The sequence below is a fragment of the Malania oleifera genome, chromosome 10 (assembly GCF_029873635.1).
Source record: "Malania oleifera isolate guangnan ecotype guangnan chromosome 10, ASM2987363v1, whole genome shotgun sequence".
NCBI lineage: Eukaryota > Viridiplantae > Streptophyta > Magnoliopsida > Santalales > Ximeniaceae > Malania > Malania oleifera.
Genome location: NC_080426.1, coordinates 80,958,512 through 80,978,571, shown reverse-complemented (window position 1 = coordinate 80,978,571; position 20,060 = coordinate 80,958,512). Strand labels below are relative to the sequence as shown.

At 34.1% G+C, this 20,060-nt stretch overlaps 1 protein-coding gene across 1 annotated transcript; it reads left to right on the top strand.

Moving 5' to 3' along the window:
* Positions 1–18,535: 18,535 nt before the first annotated feature.
* LOC131166747 (pectinesterase inhibitor 9-like) lies at positions 18,536–19,243 on the top strand. The gene has a single exon (XM_058125319.1). It carries the CDS (start codon positions 18,536–18,538, stop codon positions 19,241–19,243), a length of 708 nt encoding a protein of 235 aa, XP_057981302.1.
* The last annotated feature ends 817 nt before the right edge of the window (positions 19,244–20,060 follow it).

Below are 20,060 nucleotides of genomic sequence, written 5' to 3'. Positions count from 1 at the left end.
TTAATTTTTCTCATTGTGTCCCCAACGGTCAAAAAATCTTCCTTGCCTATAAATACCTGTTCATTTGTCATAATTAACAAGGATTAGCATTTTGATTAAGGCAAAAATTCTCTCAACAATCAAAACCCTAGTTTAGCCTATACTACTCCCAAACACTCATACACTCCATATTTCTTGATCTTTCAAGTGTTGTGAGTATTTCTAAACTAATTGTGCTTAGTCTTACTAGCCAATACTCTCATTTGGTGCATTGTTTGATTGATTTTATTTGAGAGTATAACCTTAAGTTCTTCCATTAATTTTACTTGATAAATCTTGTGTGGGAAGACTTAGAATGTTGTGGTTCTTGTATTGTCATTACAAGACACGTAAACCTATATTTTTGTGTGCAAAAATCCTTTTCAAAATCTAGTTTTTCAAACAATTCCATTGTGCTTTGTATATTGAAATATCTTATTGAGATTGTTTGAATCAACTTGCTTAGCATATTTGAAACCCTGATCTGATTTTGTATCATTCACGTGATGTGTTTCAAATATTGCGTTGATATACACTCTAGATCTGGACTGATAATCTATACTTGATTGAGTGTTTAGCACACATTAGAGCACTGATCATATTTACATATCATTCATACTTGCAATATTGATTGAGTTGTATTGGTGCACATATTTGCTTGTGTAGAAGCATATTTTCGTGTACAAATTTTATACACATTGGTTGTATTCCAGGCGCGGGCTTGAAGAGGGCGACTAGCCCTGTTAAATAGTCCCAGATTGGTTTAGACCCAGTTAGGAAAGCTAGGTGTGCCATCTTGGTAAGGCGTGTTGGTTGAGATTAGCCCCCTGAATTGACCTGGTTGTAACCGATACTGCTTCACCCGCTAAGTGAGCTTTAGTGGAATCCTTATGCTGGTGTGGCCAAGGCGGGGACATAGGCAATTTGGCCGAACCTCAATAACATATTGCGTGTATTGTTTATTTCTTGCACCTTACCTTACTACACGTGTATGTTTATGTGTTGATTGTGTAGACTGGACCTAGGATGTATTACACTATTGATAAAACTAGTAAACCTAGGAGATAAATTTTAAATACCCAATTCACCACCCCCCCCCCCCCCACCCTCTTGAGGTTGCACCAAAGCTAAAAATTGGTATCGGAGCCTTGTAACTTAGACTTAGACATCATTTAGTAAAAGATCATGATGGCTCATGTTAGAGCATCCCCTTCATGTAAGGGAAGATTGGTCACACACCCACCAGTATTCTATGGTGATAACTATGCTATATGGAAATTTAGAATGACTGTGTTTGTGAAAGCTTTGAATTGGAAATTCTAGAAAGTCATTAATTAAGGTGAGAGTGTGCCTGTGAAATCCACTGGTTGTACTAATGTTCCTAAATTTGAATATGAATTAAATGATCATGATAGGAACTTAGTGCAGGTAAATTTTGATGCCATGAATACCTTACTACATGCTTTAGATTATAATATTTTATGTGAGGTTATGGCGTGTAGCAATGCTAAGCAGATCTGGGATGAAATTAAGAGGAAATATGGTGCGTCCACACAAAAGGAAGTCATCTCTCTGTGCGACTCAAGCTCCATTGATCTTAAGGGAGGTAACCAGTGTTTTGTTGCTATAACTAATGATGAGGTTATCTTTATTCCTTCTACTTTAGTAGACAAATCTAAAAATGATTCATACGCTAAAATGAAAGATATGTCTGATTATGAATCATATGATAGAACTCATGATGAAAGCATGCCAACTTATGATGAATTGCAACATGAATATGTTACGACTCATAAGTTACTTGTTAAATCGAATAAGAAATATTCTATGTTGAAAAACAAGTATGATGCATGCATTAAAGAATGTGACTCAAAAGTTATTGCTGAAAAAGAAAATAATTTGTAAATTGAAAGACTGGAAAGCAGGAATGAATCATTAAAAAAAGAATTAACTGTTTTGAAATCTCAAGTTTCTATTGATAATAAAAAGGACCACTTAATTGATGAACTTAAACAAAAGGCAAATAATTTGACTAGAGAATTCATTAAACTTTAGGATGATTGCAAGGGTCTTAAAAATTTGAAAATGAAAGAGCTTGAAAAGAAAATAGAGGACCAGTCTAGGATCATTTACACATTCACTAGAGGTAAGGATAACTTTAATAAGTTGTTAGGATCGTAGAAAATGACCTTAGATAGGGAAGGTATAGGCTACAATGGAGTAAGAAATAGAAAGAAGAAAAGTCTATACATGGGGTACTTCGTAAGAGAATCCAAAGATTTTTCTACCTCTTCAAGTCCATACACCAACACCTATTGTGCTTTGTGTAAGAAGAAGAGTCATACCAAGTTTGATTGTGCACTTAAGAGAAAGGGAGTTAAAATGAGACAAATTTGGAGAGTCAAATCTGATCCCATCTCTTCTTTACCTGTAGGTGTTTTCCTATATTAATAGAACTGATTAGGAGTCCTCATAAAGCCCAACGTCTTGTAGATAAATTATAGGGGTCTTAGCTTGGGAACACTAGTCAAAAAAGAAGTTGACCAAGCTCGAGCGATCGAACCATACAGTGCTTTTGCACTTCGGGCGACCAAACTTGGAAATCAGACCAGGACGTTGACCATTCTTTGTGCGGCTGAACATTTACGCTCAAATCTATTCGGGCTACTGAATATGGTTCGGAGAACTGAATTTTTTTTCAAGTAACCGAACGGGGACTTCGGGCGACTGACTGATGCAGTTCATCTTAAGTTCAGGCGGCCGATCCTCGATTTTGCAAAATGGAGCTTAAAATTCAGCCGACCAAACCATTGCTCAGTCAACCGAACAAACTCAGTGGGGCTATGTAATTATAGTTGTTCAGGCGACCAAACTTCCTCTTAGGCGCCCAAACCACACTGATATATATGGAATTCTACAAAAAAATAGCCCATTTTACATCCATTCTTGAGAGCCCCCTTGCATTTTTTCACCTTTCAGCCTAGTACCCTTTTAGAAAATTTTTTATGGCTCAGGATCATAGATGTGTTGGTGCAGACATTCCACTTGAGCAATGATTCCCTACAGCCGACAGGCGAATTAAATATGATAGGGTTTTTCGTCTTAAAGATCTCATTTTAGGAAAAATCCCAAACATAAAATTTATGCAAGCCCACTTCAATAATGTCCTGTATATGTTTTGGTACCAGGGATGGTACGAGTTCATCACCTTCCAACCCAAGGGGATGTATCTTCTACTCATCCGGCTGTTCTATGCCAATCTTGCACAAAATGGTCAGGGCTACTACTTAAAGTACTCGAGACTGACTTTGATGATGCTTATCTAGCAAAGACATTTCAAATCCAGTGTGATGACTTTATCTGTCCATATTCATCCTCCGCTTGGATTAGTGAGCAGGATTTCACGATAAGCACCTTTGTCAATCTTGTTATTAAGAATCCTGTAGCTGACCTGACACACACAGCTACAGATCACTGACTTTGGAGGAAAAGGTGGTACACCACCTAATTTCATATAAAATACTGCCAAAGTTAGGATCTAGGAATCACGTATCTTATTTAGACTGCTTTGTGATGTGGTGTCTATTCATAAGAAAGAAGTTAGATCTCCCCAGGCTAGTCCTACGATGGATGTTTCTTAAGACCATTGGAAAGAGAATCATATTGCCCTGTGGTGGTATCTTGTCTAGACTATTTTTTAGGGAGAGGGTTACCAGGACTACATTTGCCACCATCAAGAAAGTTAGGCCCTCTGACATTTTCAACTTCACCAATCTGAAATTAATGGTGTTGACTCTATGAGTCCAATCTTGTTTTGATAATGACAAATCACTTGGTATTTGATCTGTGCATTGAGACTATGAACATGAACAATATTTAGCATGCACGGAAGGCTAGAAAGTCATGGAATCCATGAAGACTAAAGTATATACATCTTAGCAAAATTCATGGAACTAAAAGAGTTGAAGAATGAAGATGCAAGAGGCAAGTTCAAGATCTTCATGGGAATGGGTATTTAGAACTGAGTGTATTTACATATTTCATATGATTTTATTCGAAGCTCAAAATATACCCTAGACTAACCTTAGGACTCATGCATCTCATGAACATATTTAGGGGATATTTATGGACTTTGAGATTTTTTAAAACCTCAGAAAATCTTTTATAAAAAAGCAAAGAAAGAAAACAAAAAAATATTTTTGAAAAAAAAAAAGAAAAATCCAGAAAATGTTCTGTTCAGAAGACCGAACTCCCTGATCAGAAGACTGAAGTGTACACTTAGTTGTCTGAAGATTCAACTTCAGAAGACTGAAGTTAAGCTCAGTCGTCTAAAGAATTTCTTCAGAAGACCGAAGATTAACTTCAGTCATCTAAAGAATTATTGGAGAAACACAAAAAAAGGCATAAGCACACCAAAAAACTGAACCCTGACTTCAGTCGTTTGAACCCGCAACTTTAGAAGTCTGAACCCAAACTTCAGACGTCTGACCCTGTGCCCAGGTTAACTTTTTGAAGCTCTAAGGAACTTCATTCGACTGAGCTCTAATCCTCAGTCGTTTGAACTTACAAGAAGATTAAAATTTTGATTTTAATGAGAGAACATGTGAGTTATTTTCACAATCAAGTTGGTCCAATAGTTAGAAATCATCCTAATAGTAAGGTTACCTATATAATCAACATCTAAACCCTAATGCCCCTAAGAGAACGAACCCTTGGCATACAATTGAGGATATAGTACGTTTAGCACAACTTGGGAGAACTTTAAACACACTGTTGAAGTTTTTTCTTGGGATTTCAAAGTTTATACATCAAATCTGAGTTAAAGTTATCTTGATCTTCAAAAGGAAATCTAGCAATCGTTGTGCTTTTATTTTGGTATTGAGGTTTGGTAAATTGATTTGCTTATTAATATTCACTCTTATAGAGCTTTTCATCTAAATCGATTTGCTTTTTAATATTTATTCTCAAAGAGTTTTTCATCACAAAATCCATTATTGAATATTAGTTGAGAGATTGATCTTGAGGGTGCTTATATTAAATTGTTTTGACAAGATCACTATTTGAGAAAAGTTTTCGCCATTGGTTAAACGGTTTTGATTCAAGTGTGTATTCAGTTAAAGACTTGATATTTTTGATACTACAAAACCACTTGATTAAATATCCTTAGTGTTCATAACTATATATATATATATATATATATATATATATATATATATATATATATATTATTGAAGGATATTTTCTAAAAACTATTATATTAGGTTTTTGATATTTGGAAATCATATCGTGTGTGTGTATATATATATATATATATATATATATATATATGCATAGTACAAAGAGCATATTGTGTTTGGATACTTGGAAAAAAATTTATTGATTTAGATCTTTATAATATTCAAGACAAATTTTTAATAAGATCACATTTGGTATTCGTGCATCTAGTAAGTTGACCTAGAACCCTAATTTCTCCAATGCTTCTACTTATATCATTACTTGGGAGATTTGATAAAAGGGAATTTGTGTTAAAGCATATCATTCATATAACGATTATATTGTTACATACATACTGAGTTTCAAGTTTCATCATATGGATATGTGTTAGGATTTCATTGTACTCACTAACTTTGTTAAAAGTAAATCTTGAGTTGTTTTGCAGATTTGAAATTCTATATTGTAAATCACGGTTCGGGTTGTGAACCAGGTGAGGAGAAAGTTGTGTCTCTTGGAAGCAACGGATGTAAGGGAAGCTTCGTCCCTGTTAAATGAGTAGGGATTTAGTGAAATCCTTGAGTGGGTTGCTCAAGTCGAGGACGTAGGCTGGGTTGGTTGAACCTCGTAAAAATTGTGTTTGCCTTCTCTCTTCCTTTACTTCTTTTATTTTTCACAACGCATTTCACTATCTATCTTGCATGTGTATGTTGAATAACCCCACTCGCACTTGACATTTAAGTGGGTAAAAAAAATTCATTGATATAATAATTTAAATCAGTCTTAAACTCCTGCAATTAATTTGTTAAATATAAAAATAGGGATTAAGTGGTAAATAATATTAAAGGTTTTCAAAAATACTCAATTCACCCCCCCCCCCCTCTTGGGACTACACCTAAATAACAAATGGGATACAAGCTCACTAGCAACATGTGGTTGCCCACTACTCCTGAGAGAAGCCCAGAAGCTCAGGAGATCCCGCAGGAGCTGCCCCATGTTCCGTCCAACGCCAAGATCATGGAAGCCATCACCAACCTCTCTACATCATTTCAGGAGTTCAGAACCTCCATGACAGAGCAGGCATCCTCCTCTCATGCTAGACTTGGCTCACTTTATAGCGAGTTCTCTGAGTTCTAGTCTGATGTGCTAGCTAACTTTCATATTCTTGGTGAGCGGTTGAGAGAGATGAATGACAAGGATATTAGGGAGGATCAAATGGAAACAAGTGGGGAGGAGGATGATGATCACGATGATGGGGAGACCTAGTGGTGCATCGTGAGGATCAGTTACTTCATATCCCAACTCTTATCTAATCTATTTTATGCTTTATTTACATACACTTTCATGTGGTCTATAATAACTTTAAAACAGCTATTATTTTTATTTTGTTATGCCGATCACACTCACCACACACACATGCAGATATTGTCTTGTGGTGATTATGTTTTTTCTTATGTTCATATATATCTGATAGTATTCAGGCATGCATGATTTTTGTGCTTACATGACTATACTACTGAAAACATGTTTGTGTTGAAAGCCTCCTGCATGGCGGATGCAGTGATTGAGAATTGCCTACCGGTAGATCTAGGTGCTCGCATGCCTTAAACTCTTGAGATACTGCTTGTTTGAGAATCAGTTTTGTGCAAGTTAATTTTGGGAAATTTCTTGTTTACAGTCGGCATTCTGCCGAATCTTCTGTAGACATTTGCCCAAAAGGTTGAAATGACCTTTAAAATTGAAAACTCTATATGCATATGAAATTTGATCTTGGATTTTAAATATTTACACTTAGCTCATTTACTTTAAAATTTAGAATTCTTTGGAGCTGGTTGTGCGTACATATTTAAAATGCTTTGAATTTGGCAGGTTATTAAGGATAGATCACATTTTCAAACAAAATACTGCCAAACTTTTTCAAAAGTATTGCACGTAACTATATATCGTTTCTAAGTGCTAAACTTCTTAAAACTTGAGCTGTGCTTTTAAAATAATTTTTGAATTATGCTCAAGTTGGTATATAAAGAAAGTGTATATTCTTTGGGGGAGTTACCTAACCTTAAAACCATTAGACTCTGAGAAAATAAATGTGTTTTTGCTTTCATTTTTTATATCTTTTGGAAAATACATTAACAATGCGGCATCAATATGCACATTTTGATAAATCTTTGTTTGATATCATGTTCATTTCAAAACAACATGTCTTTATAACTAGTAATATTTCAACAGTTAGTATCTCCTCTACCACGTAGTTATAACAATTGGTATCAGGCTCACATGTTTTCATTATACTATACTTTATGGGAATACATGTTTGTTTTGGCAACCAAAGATGATTATGATAAAATTAACATTAAAATATATTTGAAAGGATGAGTGAAAGTCAAATGAAAAATCAATATTCATCTTTGAATAATCATTTCTTGGGGAAGTATAAAACATTAAGATTGTTAATAAACTGCTTGCTAATTTTACTTCCTTGATGCACATTCTGTTTGAGTTAATTGATTAATATGTTATATTCTGTTCATTGAAACTCTAAACAAGTCACTTAGGTACGGGGTTATTTTGGGAATGCTTCATTTTCAAATGGCATGCTACCAAATTTTTTTAAAATTCCTCCCAATATACCTTCTGTGTAACGGCTCATCCCTCTATGTGAGCCCGGAGTGCTACTAATCTATTTATTTACCGGATAATCCACATCCTAATATCATGTACGCAGCGAAAAACATAAATATAATCTCCAAAAATATAATGCCAGAGTTTACTATTTCTATCCATAATTCAAATTAACTATTCACCATCTGTAATAACATATATACATGTCTCCAAAATATAATCCCCAAATACCAGTATTCTCAACCATCCATATCTCAGAAAACTTAAAACATAGAACATAAAATATATACATTCCCAAAAACATCATAAAAATGTTTATGCCTTTTTTTTTTTTCTTATATCTCCCAAAAATGGTACAAAACCTCGAGTTCTCTAAGCTCGATCTTGAAGAAATCCTGAAAAATAAATTCAAATTCGGATGAGACACATCTGAGTAAGGGAAGAAACAATATATTAAAACAGCATGTGGCTAACATGAGTTTATATAACAACATAATATTTAACATTTAAAAATCTTTAACATAATTTCTAAAATCATTCTCTGAACCTAATCAATCACATGCAAAAGATTTAACCCACGAGATTACCCAAGGATAGGGGTGATTACCCCACCACTCTGATACATTTGGCAACCCGAAGGTCACAACTAAAGCATACGAGGGCACTCACCTTACTTAGTAAGCCCTCAAGTATTAAATTGATATCGTACTCACACAGTTCAAACAAAGGTTTACCAGCAAAGGCCCCAAAGATAGGGAAATCTACCCGCCCATACAAGTAGGTTCCCTCTGCCCTAGTACGTTATGCAACTACTGTCATAGATGAAGTTACTAGTTCACTCGCCTTTCTCAACAAGCCCTAAGACAAAAAGTACACCCCGCCCAATCATAACATATTCCACAAGCATAGATACTTTTAATATCATAATGCATTATTCTTTCTATCATTATTCAACCATTCACCTATGTTCATGTTCATAACTTTAACATTTCATTCAACTTTAAGTGACTCTTTCCCATTTTACATTGTTCACGTTTCACATTTTATTTTTATTTCATTAATTTCCATTTTCATTTCATTTCATTATATACCCAACATCTTTCAGCTATTTTACCAGCATATTTTAGCTGTTTTACTCAGCATTTTTTAGATGTTTTACTTAACATTTTCAACTGTTTTACCTAGCATCTTTCAGTTATTTTACCCAACATTTTTCAGCTATTTTACCCAACATCTTTCAGTTGTTTACATGGTTACATTAACACAGAAAAGCAGCATAGTTCATATTATATTTCATTATCAATACATTACTTACTTAACCTACATCTCATACATTTAACATATATTTGCACAAAACTTACATTTACTCATGCTACACAATTTAGTAATAAAATTCATACACTGCCTGTAAAATAAGTCAACCAACATTTAACATTTATATATTGAAAATACGTTTCATTTCTTACATAATTATCTTGAAAATATTTTCGACTTTCTTCAGTTCATTTTCGCATATACTTATTTAATAAACAATCCTAAACTTGGAAAAATATAATTTAAATGGTTGGCATTTTAAACCTATACCGAAACATATACACGTATATATAACACAATTCATTTTCCATTAAATTCATAAAATTTTGGTTTAATATATATTTTTCTCCTTACCTAATTTCTTGAACTACGCCAATAGGGACCCTGAAAAGATGTCTGCGACGCTCACCTGGACCCAGAAATAAAAATCCTAATTCCATTAAATCAATCCTAAATAAAATACTATTTTAATATTTCCTAAACCCTTAAATTCCAAATAAATGATTATACCCTCAAATATAACCAATTCACCTAATTTTTTAAATCCCACTCTTGCTTTGGAGTGGGGTCTAGAAAACCCCAATTGAAAATTTACTCACGTCAAAATAACGACGATCACGACTAGGACCCCATGGTGGTGTCTGATCGTTGATTTAACAACAGATTTAAGGAGAAATTAAGGATTTAGAGAAAATATACATTTTCCCATGAGTGGTGCCTACGCCGCTCCCACAATAAATCCGCTCTTGTAGAAATGTCGGTGGTAGAGTTAGAAACCCAACGGTACCTTCCGTCTTTTGATCGGCACTCGTTAGACCAACGAAATCGAGGAACGAGAGGAGGAGGACGAAGGAGTGACGGAGAGAGAGAAGGAGACTGAGAGAGGCGCAGGAAAGAGGGCTAAAGAAGATGATGGATAGGATTTCAAATTGAAATCCAATCCGTCCTATTATATTTAATATATATTATTTTAATATTATATATATATACTTTAACTTATATTATACAATAACCTTATATATATATATATATATATATATCTTTATTTCAAATTTTTTTTACTATTCTTTAATTATTTATTTATTTATTTAATTCAATAATGTTTAATTAATTAATTAATAATTAGTATTAACTTTTTTTCATATTATTTCTTTTTATTTGTTTATTTAATACATTAATTTAATAATGTTTAACTAATTAATTGATTAATAATTTTAATTAATTATTCTTTTTTTACTTTTTTTTAATTGTTTTTGGGTTATTACATTCTTCCTCCTTAAAAGAATTTCGTCCTCAAAATTCGCTACCCAATCATTGTTCACATTTGCTTTTTAAAATTTATTAACTATCTCACACAATCTAATACATATCATTATATAGATTTATACACTATCCATAATTAAATAAAATTATCATTGATCTTAAACATAAACTTATACCTGCCTCCTTGGCAATTTCTGCCCCAGTCGAAATCAACGAGTACACTCGTCCTGGTCCACCTCTACTTTGAGGTATTTGCTAGTTTTCGCCGATACCATAACCTCTGAAATCAACTAACCAACCTCATAGCACACATTTTCATATACTCCAACTTAAATATCAAACACCCAAGTTGACCACAAACCTTTAAACCACAACACCTAAATTATTCTCCTTCAAAAATTTTTCTCCCTAAATCAACCAACCTAACCATTGAGTTCAAATTCCAAGTTCTAATTTCTTTACTTGGAAACATCACCGCTGATGGATTTACCATGACATTCTGAAGTTAGCTACTTCTTCAGAAAAACATAGAAGACCATCAAGGAATTTCTACCCTCAAGCTTACGAAACACAACTTAGAATTCATAACAGTATCTTAATCTACCCATCCCTATCCTTATCGCAACTCAATCCTATACTCTGGTATAAATCATCCCCAACTTAATACTCTAATATTTCCATATACAGTCGATGTGAAATTAATCACACTTCTGGCTGGACATTAGTCTGATACAATTTGTAATGCCCCGTCCCCCTATGTGGGCCCGGAGTGCTACTAATCCATTCATTTACCTGATAATCTACAAACTAATATCATGTACGCAACGGAAAATATAAATATAATCTCCACAAATATAATACCAAAGTTTACTATTTCTATCCATAATTCAAATTAACTATTCACCATCTGTAATCACATATATACATGTCTCCAAAACATAATCACCAAATACCAGTATTCTCAACCATCCATATCTCAGAAAACTTAAAACATAGAACATAAAATATATACATTCCCAGAAACATCATTAAAATGTTTATACCTTTTTTTTTTTATTATATCTCCCAAAAATGCTATAAAACATCGAACTCTTTAAGCTTGATCTTGAAGAAATCCTGAAAGATAAATTCATATTCGGGTGAGACACATCTTAGTAAAGGAAGAAATAATATATTAAAATAGTGTGTGGGTAACATGAGTTTATATAACAACATAATATTTAACATTTGAAAATCGTTAACATAATTTTTGAAATCATTCTCTGAACCTAATCAATCACATGCAAAAGATTTAACTCACAAGATTACCCAAGGATATGGGTGATTACCTGCCCATACAAGTAGCACCCCTCTGCTCTGATGCATTTGGCAAGCCGAAGGTCACAATTGAAGCATACCAGGGTACTCACCTTACTCAATAAGCCCTCAAGTATTAAATTGATCTTATACTCACACAGTTCAAACAAAGGTTTACGAGCAAAGGCCCCAAAGATAGGGAAATCTACTCGCCCATATAAGTAGGTTCCCTCTACTCTAGTACGTTATGCAGCTACTGCCACATCTAAAGTTACTAGCGCACTCGCCTTTCTCATCAAGCCCTCAGGCGAAAAGTTCGCCCTGCCCAATCGTAACATGTTCCACGAGCATAGATACTTCTAATATCATAATACATTATTCTTTCTATCATTATTCAACCATTCACCTATGTTCATGTTCATAACTTTAACATTTCATTCCACTTTAAGTTACTCTTTCCCATTTTACATTGTTCTCATTTCACATTTCATTTTCATTTCTATCATTTTCATTTTCATTTCATTTCATTACATACCCAGTATCTTTCAATTGTTTTACTTAGCATCTTTCCACTGTTTTACCCAACATTTTTCAACTGTTTTACCCAACATCTTTCAGTTGTTTTACCCAGTATCTTTCAGTTGTTTTACCTAACAACTTTCAGCTGTTTACATGGTTGCATTAACACACACAAGCATCATAGTTCATATCATATTTCATTCTCAATGCATTACTTATTTAACTTGCATCTCATACATTTAACATATACTTACACAAAACTTACATTTACTCATGCCACACAATTTAACAATAAAATTCATACACTACTTGTAAAATAAGCCAACCAACATTTAACGTTTATGTACTAAAAATACCTTTCAATTCTTACATAATTATCCTGAAAATATTTTTCACTTTCTTTAGTTTATTTTCGCATATGCGTATCTAATAAATAGCCCTAAACTTGGAAAAACATAATTTAAATGGTTGGCATTTTAAACCCATACCGAAACATAAACACGTATATATAACATAGTTCATTTTCCATTCAAGTCATAAAATTCTAGTTTAATATATATTTTTCCCCTTACCTGGTTTCTTGAACTGCACCAATAGGGACCCCAAAAAGATGCCTGCGGCGCTTACCAAGACCCTAAAATAAAAATTCTAATTCCATTAAATCAACTCTAAATAAAATACTATTTTAATATTTCCTACGCCCTTAAATTCCACATAAATGGTTATACCCTCAAATATAACCAATTCACCTAACTTTCCAAACCTCACACTCGCTTTAGAGTAGGGCCTAAAAAATCCCAATTGAAAATTTACTCATGTCAAAATGACGACAATCACGACTAGGATCCCGTGGTGATACCTAATCGTCGATTTAACGACAAATTTAAGAAGAAATTAAGGATTTAGAAGAAATATATATTTCCCTAGGACCGGTGCCTACCCCGCTCCCACAATAAATATGTTTCAGTAGAAATGTCGGTGGCGGAGTTAGGAATCCAACGGTACCTTTCATTTTCCCATCGGCGCTTATTAGGCCGACGAAATCAAGGAAAGAGAGGAGGAGGATGGAGGAGTGACAGAGAGAGAGGAGACTGAGAGAGGTGCAGGAGAGAGGGTTGAACAAGCTGATGGATTGCATTTCAAATTGAAATCCAATCCATCCTATTACATTTAATATATATTATTTTAATGTTTTATATATATATATATATATATTTATTTCAATTTTTTTTACTATTCCTTTTTATTTATTTATTTAATTCAATAATGTTTAATTAATTAATTAATTAATAATTAGTCTTAATTTTTTTTCATACTATTTCTTTTTATTTGTTTATTTAATACATTAATTTAATAATGTTTAACTAATTAATTGATTAATAATTTTAATTAATTATTTTCTAAAATTTTTTTAATTTTTTTTTCGGGTTATTACATTCTATATCTAAATGACATCTTTTGCCTTTACGTTATATTACTTAACCCTTTTTGCTATTACCAAAAGGAGGAGAAGAGGCAAAAGTAGGTAAAACAATGCTTAATCATGCTTAATCTATAATTACTCATTACTTTAATTATCTTTATGCATAAAGCCAGGGGGAGCCTTTCTTGACAGTACCCACTTTTGCATAAAGTATTTGTCATCATCAAAAAGGGGGAGATTGTTAACCTGATAGGTTACACCTAGTTTTGATCATAACAAATACTCTTGGTACTGATGGTTGTACTAAGGCTTGCATGGAGGTTCACTGTGCACGCGCTTTCGGACTGAAAGATATATTATAATGGTGTGCGGTGTTTGTGCCAAAGAATGAAGAAGTTTTGTGTTGTATTTTCAATTCTTATTCATTTTCTTCATTTTAGGATGTAATATTTATTATAGACTGTACACCTTGAGGCTTGTAATAATTTGCATCTTGCATGGTAGGTAGGTATGCTCATAACAGACCCTAGTTGGACCTTAGGTATCTACTTTCAGTACACTAAGTCCCCAACATCACTCTTCATATCCAGGGAATTAAATTGACCACAAATGGACTTAAATTGAAAATCTTAAGAGGGTATGGGCGACCGAACCTAAGCCGTGTATAATGGCTCAGGTGATCGAACAAGTCAAAATATTGACTTTGTGTTTGGGCACCGGAGCCTGATTTGAGCGTATCTTCCTCGGGTACCTAATCCTGTGTCAGAGCACTTTTCAACTACTCGGACGACCGAATGATCTTTTTCAAATTGGGCTTGGGCGACCGATTTGGTTAGTTCGGTTAACCAAACTTGGAACGGGCACTCGAATTTAAGAACAAAATGCTACTAACTTTTGTTTAACCAACCGACCATTTCTTCAGGCACCCAAACCATTAAAAATTATTTTTTTGAGTGAGTATGTTCGGGCACCCGAACCTCACAGGTTAAAATATTTTTTACCAATTTTTTAATAAGGTAAACTAGATTAATTTTCTTAATGGTTTTTGAAACAAATTTAATTATTCCCATTGTGTCCCCAACAGTCAAAAAATCCTCCTTGCCTAATTAACAAGGAATAGCATTTTGATTAAGGTAAAATTCTCTCAACTTCTAAAACCCTAGTTTAGCATATACTACTCCCAAACACTCATACACTCCATATTTCTTGATTTTTCAAGTGTTTTGAGTATTTCTAAACTAATTGGGCTTAGTCTTACTAGCCAATACTCTCATTTGGTGCATTGTTTGATTGATTTTATTTGAGAGTATAGCCTTAAGTTTTTCCACCGATTTTACTTGATAAATCTTGTGTGGGAAGACTTAGAAGGTTGTGATTCTTGCATTGTAATTGCAATATACGTAAACCTATATTTTTGTGTGCAAAAATCCTTTTCAAAAGCTAGTTTTTCAAATAACTTCATTGTGCTTTGTATATTAAAATATCTTATTGAGATTGTTTGAATCATCTTGCTTAACATATTTGAAACCTTGATCTGATTTTGTATCATTCACGTGTTGTGTTTCAAATCTTGCTTTGATATACACTCTAGATCTGGACTGATAATCTATATTTGATTGAGTGTTTAGCACACATTAGAGCACTGAGCATATTTACATACCATTCTTACTTGAAATATTGATTGAGTTGTACTAGTGCACATATCTATTTGTGTAGAAGCATATTTTTATGTACAAATTTTATACACATTGGTTGTATTCCAGGCGCGGGCCTGAAAAGGGAGACTAGCCCTATTAAATAGTCCCGGGGTGGCTTAAACCCAAATAGGAAAGTTGGGTGCGTCATTCTGGTAAGGCGTGTTAATTGAGATCAGCCCCCTGAATTGACCTGGCTGTAATCAATGTCGCTCCACCCACTAAGTGAACTTTAGTGGAATCCTTATGCTAGTGTAGCCAAGGTGGGGATGTAGGCAATTTGGCCAAACCTCGATAACATATTGCATGTATTGTTTATTTCTCGCATATTACTTTACTGCACGTGTGTGTTTACTTGTTGATTGCGTAAACTGACCCTAGGTTGTATTACTCTGTTGATAAAACCAGTAAATCTAGGCGATAAATTTTAAATACCCAATTCACCCCCCCCCCTTGGGGTTGCATCAAAGCTAATACTTAACACTATTAAAGAGATGCTCAAGACAAGGAAGAAAAGAGAGAACATAGTAGTGATTAGATGAAATTCCTATCACCCTCTCACACAAAATGGCTTGCAGTTGCAACATGGGAGGGTGCAAAGATGATAGCATGAAGCTACAATAATGCAAGACAATTCAAAGTCATACCATAATGGATAGCCTGAAGCAACAATGTATGGGGTTTCAAAGTCGCTAACATGAAGCTATAACAGTGGATAATGGCTTGAAGTTACAATGCGAAGAATAACTCAAAGTCGAAACATATAAAGCTGCAAAGTAGGTACCATGAAGTCGTGACAATGTAAGATGGCTCAAAGTTGCAATGTAAAGAATAGCTCAAAGATACAACATATGGAGGTGCAAAGTTAATAGCATGAAGTCGCAACAGTGTAAAATAGCTCAAATCCATAACATTAAAAGATGCAATGTTGATGACATAAAGCCCCAAAAGTGCGAGATGGTTTGAAGTCGCAATAGTGCAAGGAAAACAACTCAAAGCTAGTATTTAGGAAATGATGGCCACACAATGTCATATGCAAAAGATGTGATAGGGTGTTCTACCCGAAGTAATGATACATATCAAACTTTCTTCAAATCATGGAACGGAATTGTTTTTTTTATGTCCCATTTTTTTATCTTGAAATATTTTAAATACAAAACGATGTTGTTCTAGGAAGGCCCATGCATATGCCCACACACTAAAACAATTATTTATTTTTTTGAATTTTTTCTAATTTAGATAAATGAAGTAAAACAAAAATGAGACCCAAATAAATACCAAAAATTCTTTAAAAATTCAAAGATGCTAAAAAAAAAAAAAAAAAAAGCAAGAAAATGGGCAAAAATCTAGCTAATATATAAAGGTTTCTTGATTTTCATGTAAAAGGCCCAAAATCTTTTTGGACTATTCTAACTATTTTGGATCATTTAGTATCGCCCTAGAAGTGCTTTTAAAAATAAAAATAAAAAAACAGCTAAGATGAGTAAAAATGCCTCGAAATGGCAAAAATGGGCAAGGAAAGAGGGCAATCAAGGTTTGTCCTACCTTGATTTTCAACATGGTGCCCATAGTTAGCTCGAATATAATTTAGCATTGACAAGTGGTGTTCAATTTAGGTGCACAAGGGAAATATCTCAAATTTCCCTCGCCATTTCTCAAAATCTTTCCATGTAAAGTCATATGGCTTGATGGTAAATGGCATGGGCCACCCATCCATACCGAAATCATGCAATTATTGGTGTTCATTTTGGGCATCCAAGGAGATATATCCTTTCTTTCCTTTTCTTTGATTTCCTTTCGATTTTCTTCCCTTTTTAGGATGAATATTGACAACAACCATTATTAGAGCATACATTATAACGTTTCTAACATCTTTTTATTGCATAACCAGGCTCCCAAACTCACCTCTCTTTTTGTAGATCATTAGGGTTTTCTTCCCCGCCAAAACATGACCTAATGAAACTACTTTATCACCTTCTCATCCTTCGGTCCTAATCCTTGCTAGATCGCATCCAGATGTAAACCAATTTCGACAAGTGTGTGAACAACAATTTATGTGTAACCCATGCAACCGTTCATTATACTCTCAATTAGATTATTTAATCGATGTAATAACACACATGCAACCTATATTTCATATAATTCGAAATAGTATATTAAAATCACAAACAAATATGTTTTTATATCATCAAACTTTCACTTGGTTGAAATATATTGAATTGAAGAAGTACAAAATTTTTTTCAACAACATTTGTATAAATATATATATACAATTTTTGTAAACTATTGTATTCCAATTAAAGCTTTTTTTCTTGCCTCCTCATTTCATTGCGTGGAATAAACTTAATGTGAATGTTACACAACTGCATTCCAAAAGTACATATCAACATATTTGAATGACCAATTATCCATTGACTATCATATTACCAAGTGCATGAGACGCGCCGTCTCTTATCAAAAGTTATTAAAAAAATGAGTACATGCATATCAAAGCTACTTTATTAGAAATATGAAGTTAGTATATACAAGGTCGATTAATGAACTTTATAAGACTTCATTTTTAATTCAATGGAATATTCACAAATATGTAAACATATATATACCTAAATATATTAAAGAAAAATAATCAACAAATTATGTATATGTAGTAAAGAGAATTAATTAGCTAATTAATTCAACCGTATTATTATTTCCAGAGTCCGTACGTAGGCTCCAAGAAACGGGTGCATTAATTTTATTAACTGGTTCTGCTTGTATGGCTGAAAAAGCACTCGAAGACCACATGATTGATGAGGTGTTATCACTTGCAATACAGCTTAATGCTTTATATTTTTAATAATTCTTTGAACAAATTTTAGAATCCTTCCGCCACAGTCCGAGGATCATGTCTCCTAAACATGAGGATCAATGAAAATTATGTATATATATATATATATATATATACGTCCAACCGTCCATCGTGCATCTTACCGTCGGAATTTCATGGGATAACAACCTTGATATGACAGTAATACGTAGCATTTCTCGGAAGAACACGTGTGACGACGTTTTGACCAGCAAGCCTTCCCCGTCTATATAAACGCCCCTCAAAACATCAACTTGATCTATCCAGCTCGATCCTTCAATCAATTTTCTGCTTAATTGGTACATCTACTGAATGGTTAAAGATACGCAAATGCCACAGCAACATGGCTTTCCAACAGTTAGCCGCCTCTTTCTCCTCTCCATCCTCTGGTTCATAAGCGCACCCGTTAACGTTGAAGCAGCAGCTGCCAGACATTCCCGCGCGAGGGCCTTCATAGAGGCCTCATGCAGGTCTACCCTCTATCCAACGCTCTGCGTCAAAACCCTCTCCAACTTTGCCGACAACTTAAACCAATTTCAAGCTATAAGCCCACAGCAACAACTAGCTCAACTGACCTTGTCCGTCGGCCTCGTGAAGGCCCAAGGCACCAGGGAGTTCTTGTCAAACACAACCACTAACATGAAGGGAATCATGTCCCACAGCGGCTCCCTGGATCTGGCATATTGTTTGGATCAAATAAATGATGGCGTGACGCAGCTGGGACGGTCGATTCAAGAACTCCGGCGCTTGGCTACGCGTCGACAACGGCGTCGAACTGGATCCATCGACAGCAGTGATGACCCCACCTGGCACATTAGCAACATCCAGACATGGCTCAGCGCCGCCCTCACCGATGCCAACTCCTGTCTTGACGGGTTCTCTGGGCGTGGCTTGGGCAGCAACGTGAAGGCCGCGGTCAAGGCGAAGGTCTTGAATGTGGCACAGGTCACCAGCAACGCACTGGCCTTGTTTAACCATTTCGCTGCAATGTACCGAACCACCAGTACATCTACTGTTGCCACCAAGTACAAGCCCTGATTTTAGTCATGTCTAGTGTTGATTTTAAGGATCTAAGTCAATTTGTTATTGTTTCAAAAAATATGTATAAAAAATATGTTTGTATATTTATATATTGGATCAGTTCAGTTGGGTCTTGTATGTGACTTGTATGCATCAATGGAAAAGAAGAAGAAGAAGAAGAAGAAGTAATAGATTCAATAAAGGGGTGTGAATATGAAGTTTTGGTGTCGTGCAGTTTTTTTCTCTCTACTTTGTTTAATTTTATTTTTCTTTGTAACACTTTGAAAACGAAATACAAAATATATATCTAGAAAATAAAACACCAAATTTAAATAAAGAATCCAAATTTTTAAACAGAGTGATCAACAACTTAATATTAAACTCAAAAAATCAAGCTTATATTTGGAGCAGTTGTTTCACTTTATTTAATTAATCCGTAGTACTTTCAAAACACTACTTCTAACAAACTTATATTGATTTTGAATTTAAAATATAATTTTTAATATAAAACTCCATGCATTTCTATCAATCACTCTTCATTATTTAGTTTTGTATAATTTTTTTTTTATTAAAAAAAAAGGAAGCATGTATTTTATTTTGAAATTGAAAACCTTTTGCTCTGCATTCCGACGCTAATTCAACAGATTATTTTTAACAATGACAAATCTACTAATTCTTTTAGTTATATTGTTTCATTACTTGTACCCAATGCTAAGAAAATCTGCTAGATCTGTAATTAATCCATTGGTCTCTATCCTTCAACTGTGATGTTTGAGATTAAAAAATATCATTAAAATATTTTACCTTCATGAATTACCTTTTGACATATTTTATT

Bases quoted from the DNA above. Each gene is read 5' to 3' on its own strand.
- LOC131166747 (XM_058125319.1), top strand. From the start codon at position 18,536: ATGCCACAGCAACATGGCTTTCCAACAGTTAGCCGCCTCTTTCTCCTC.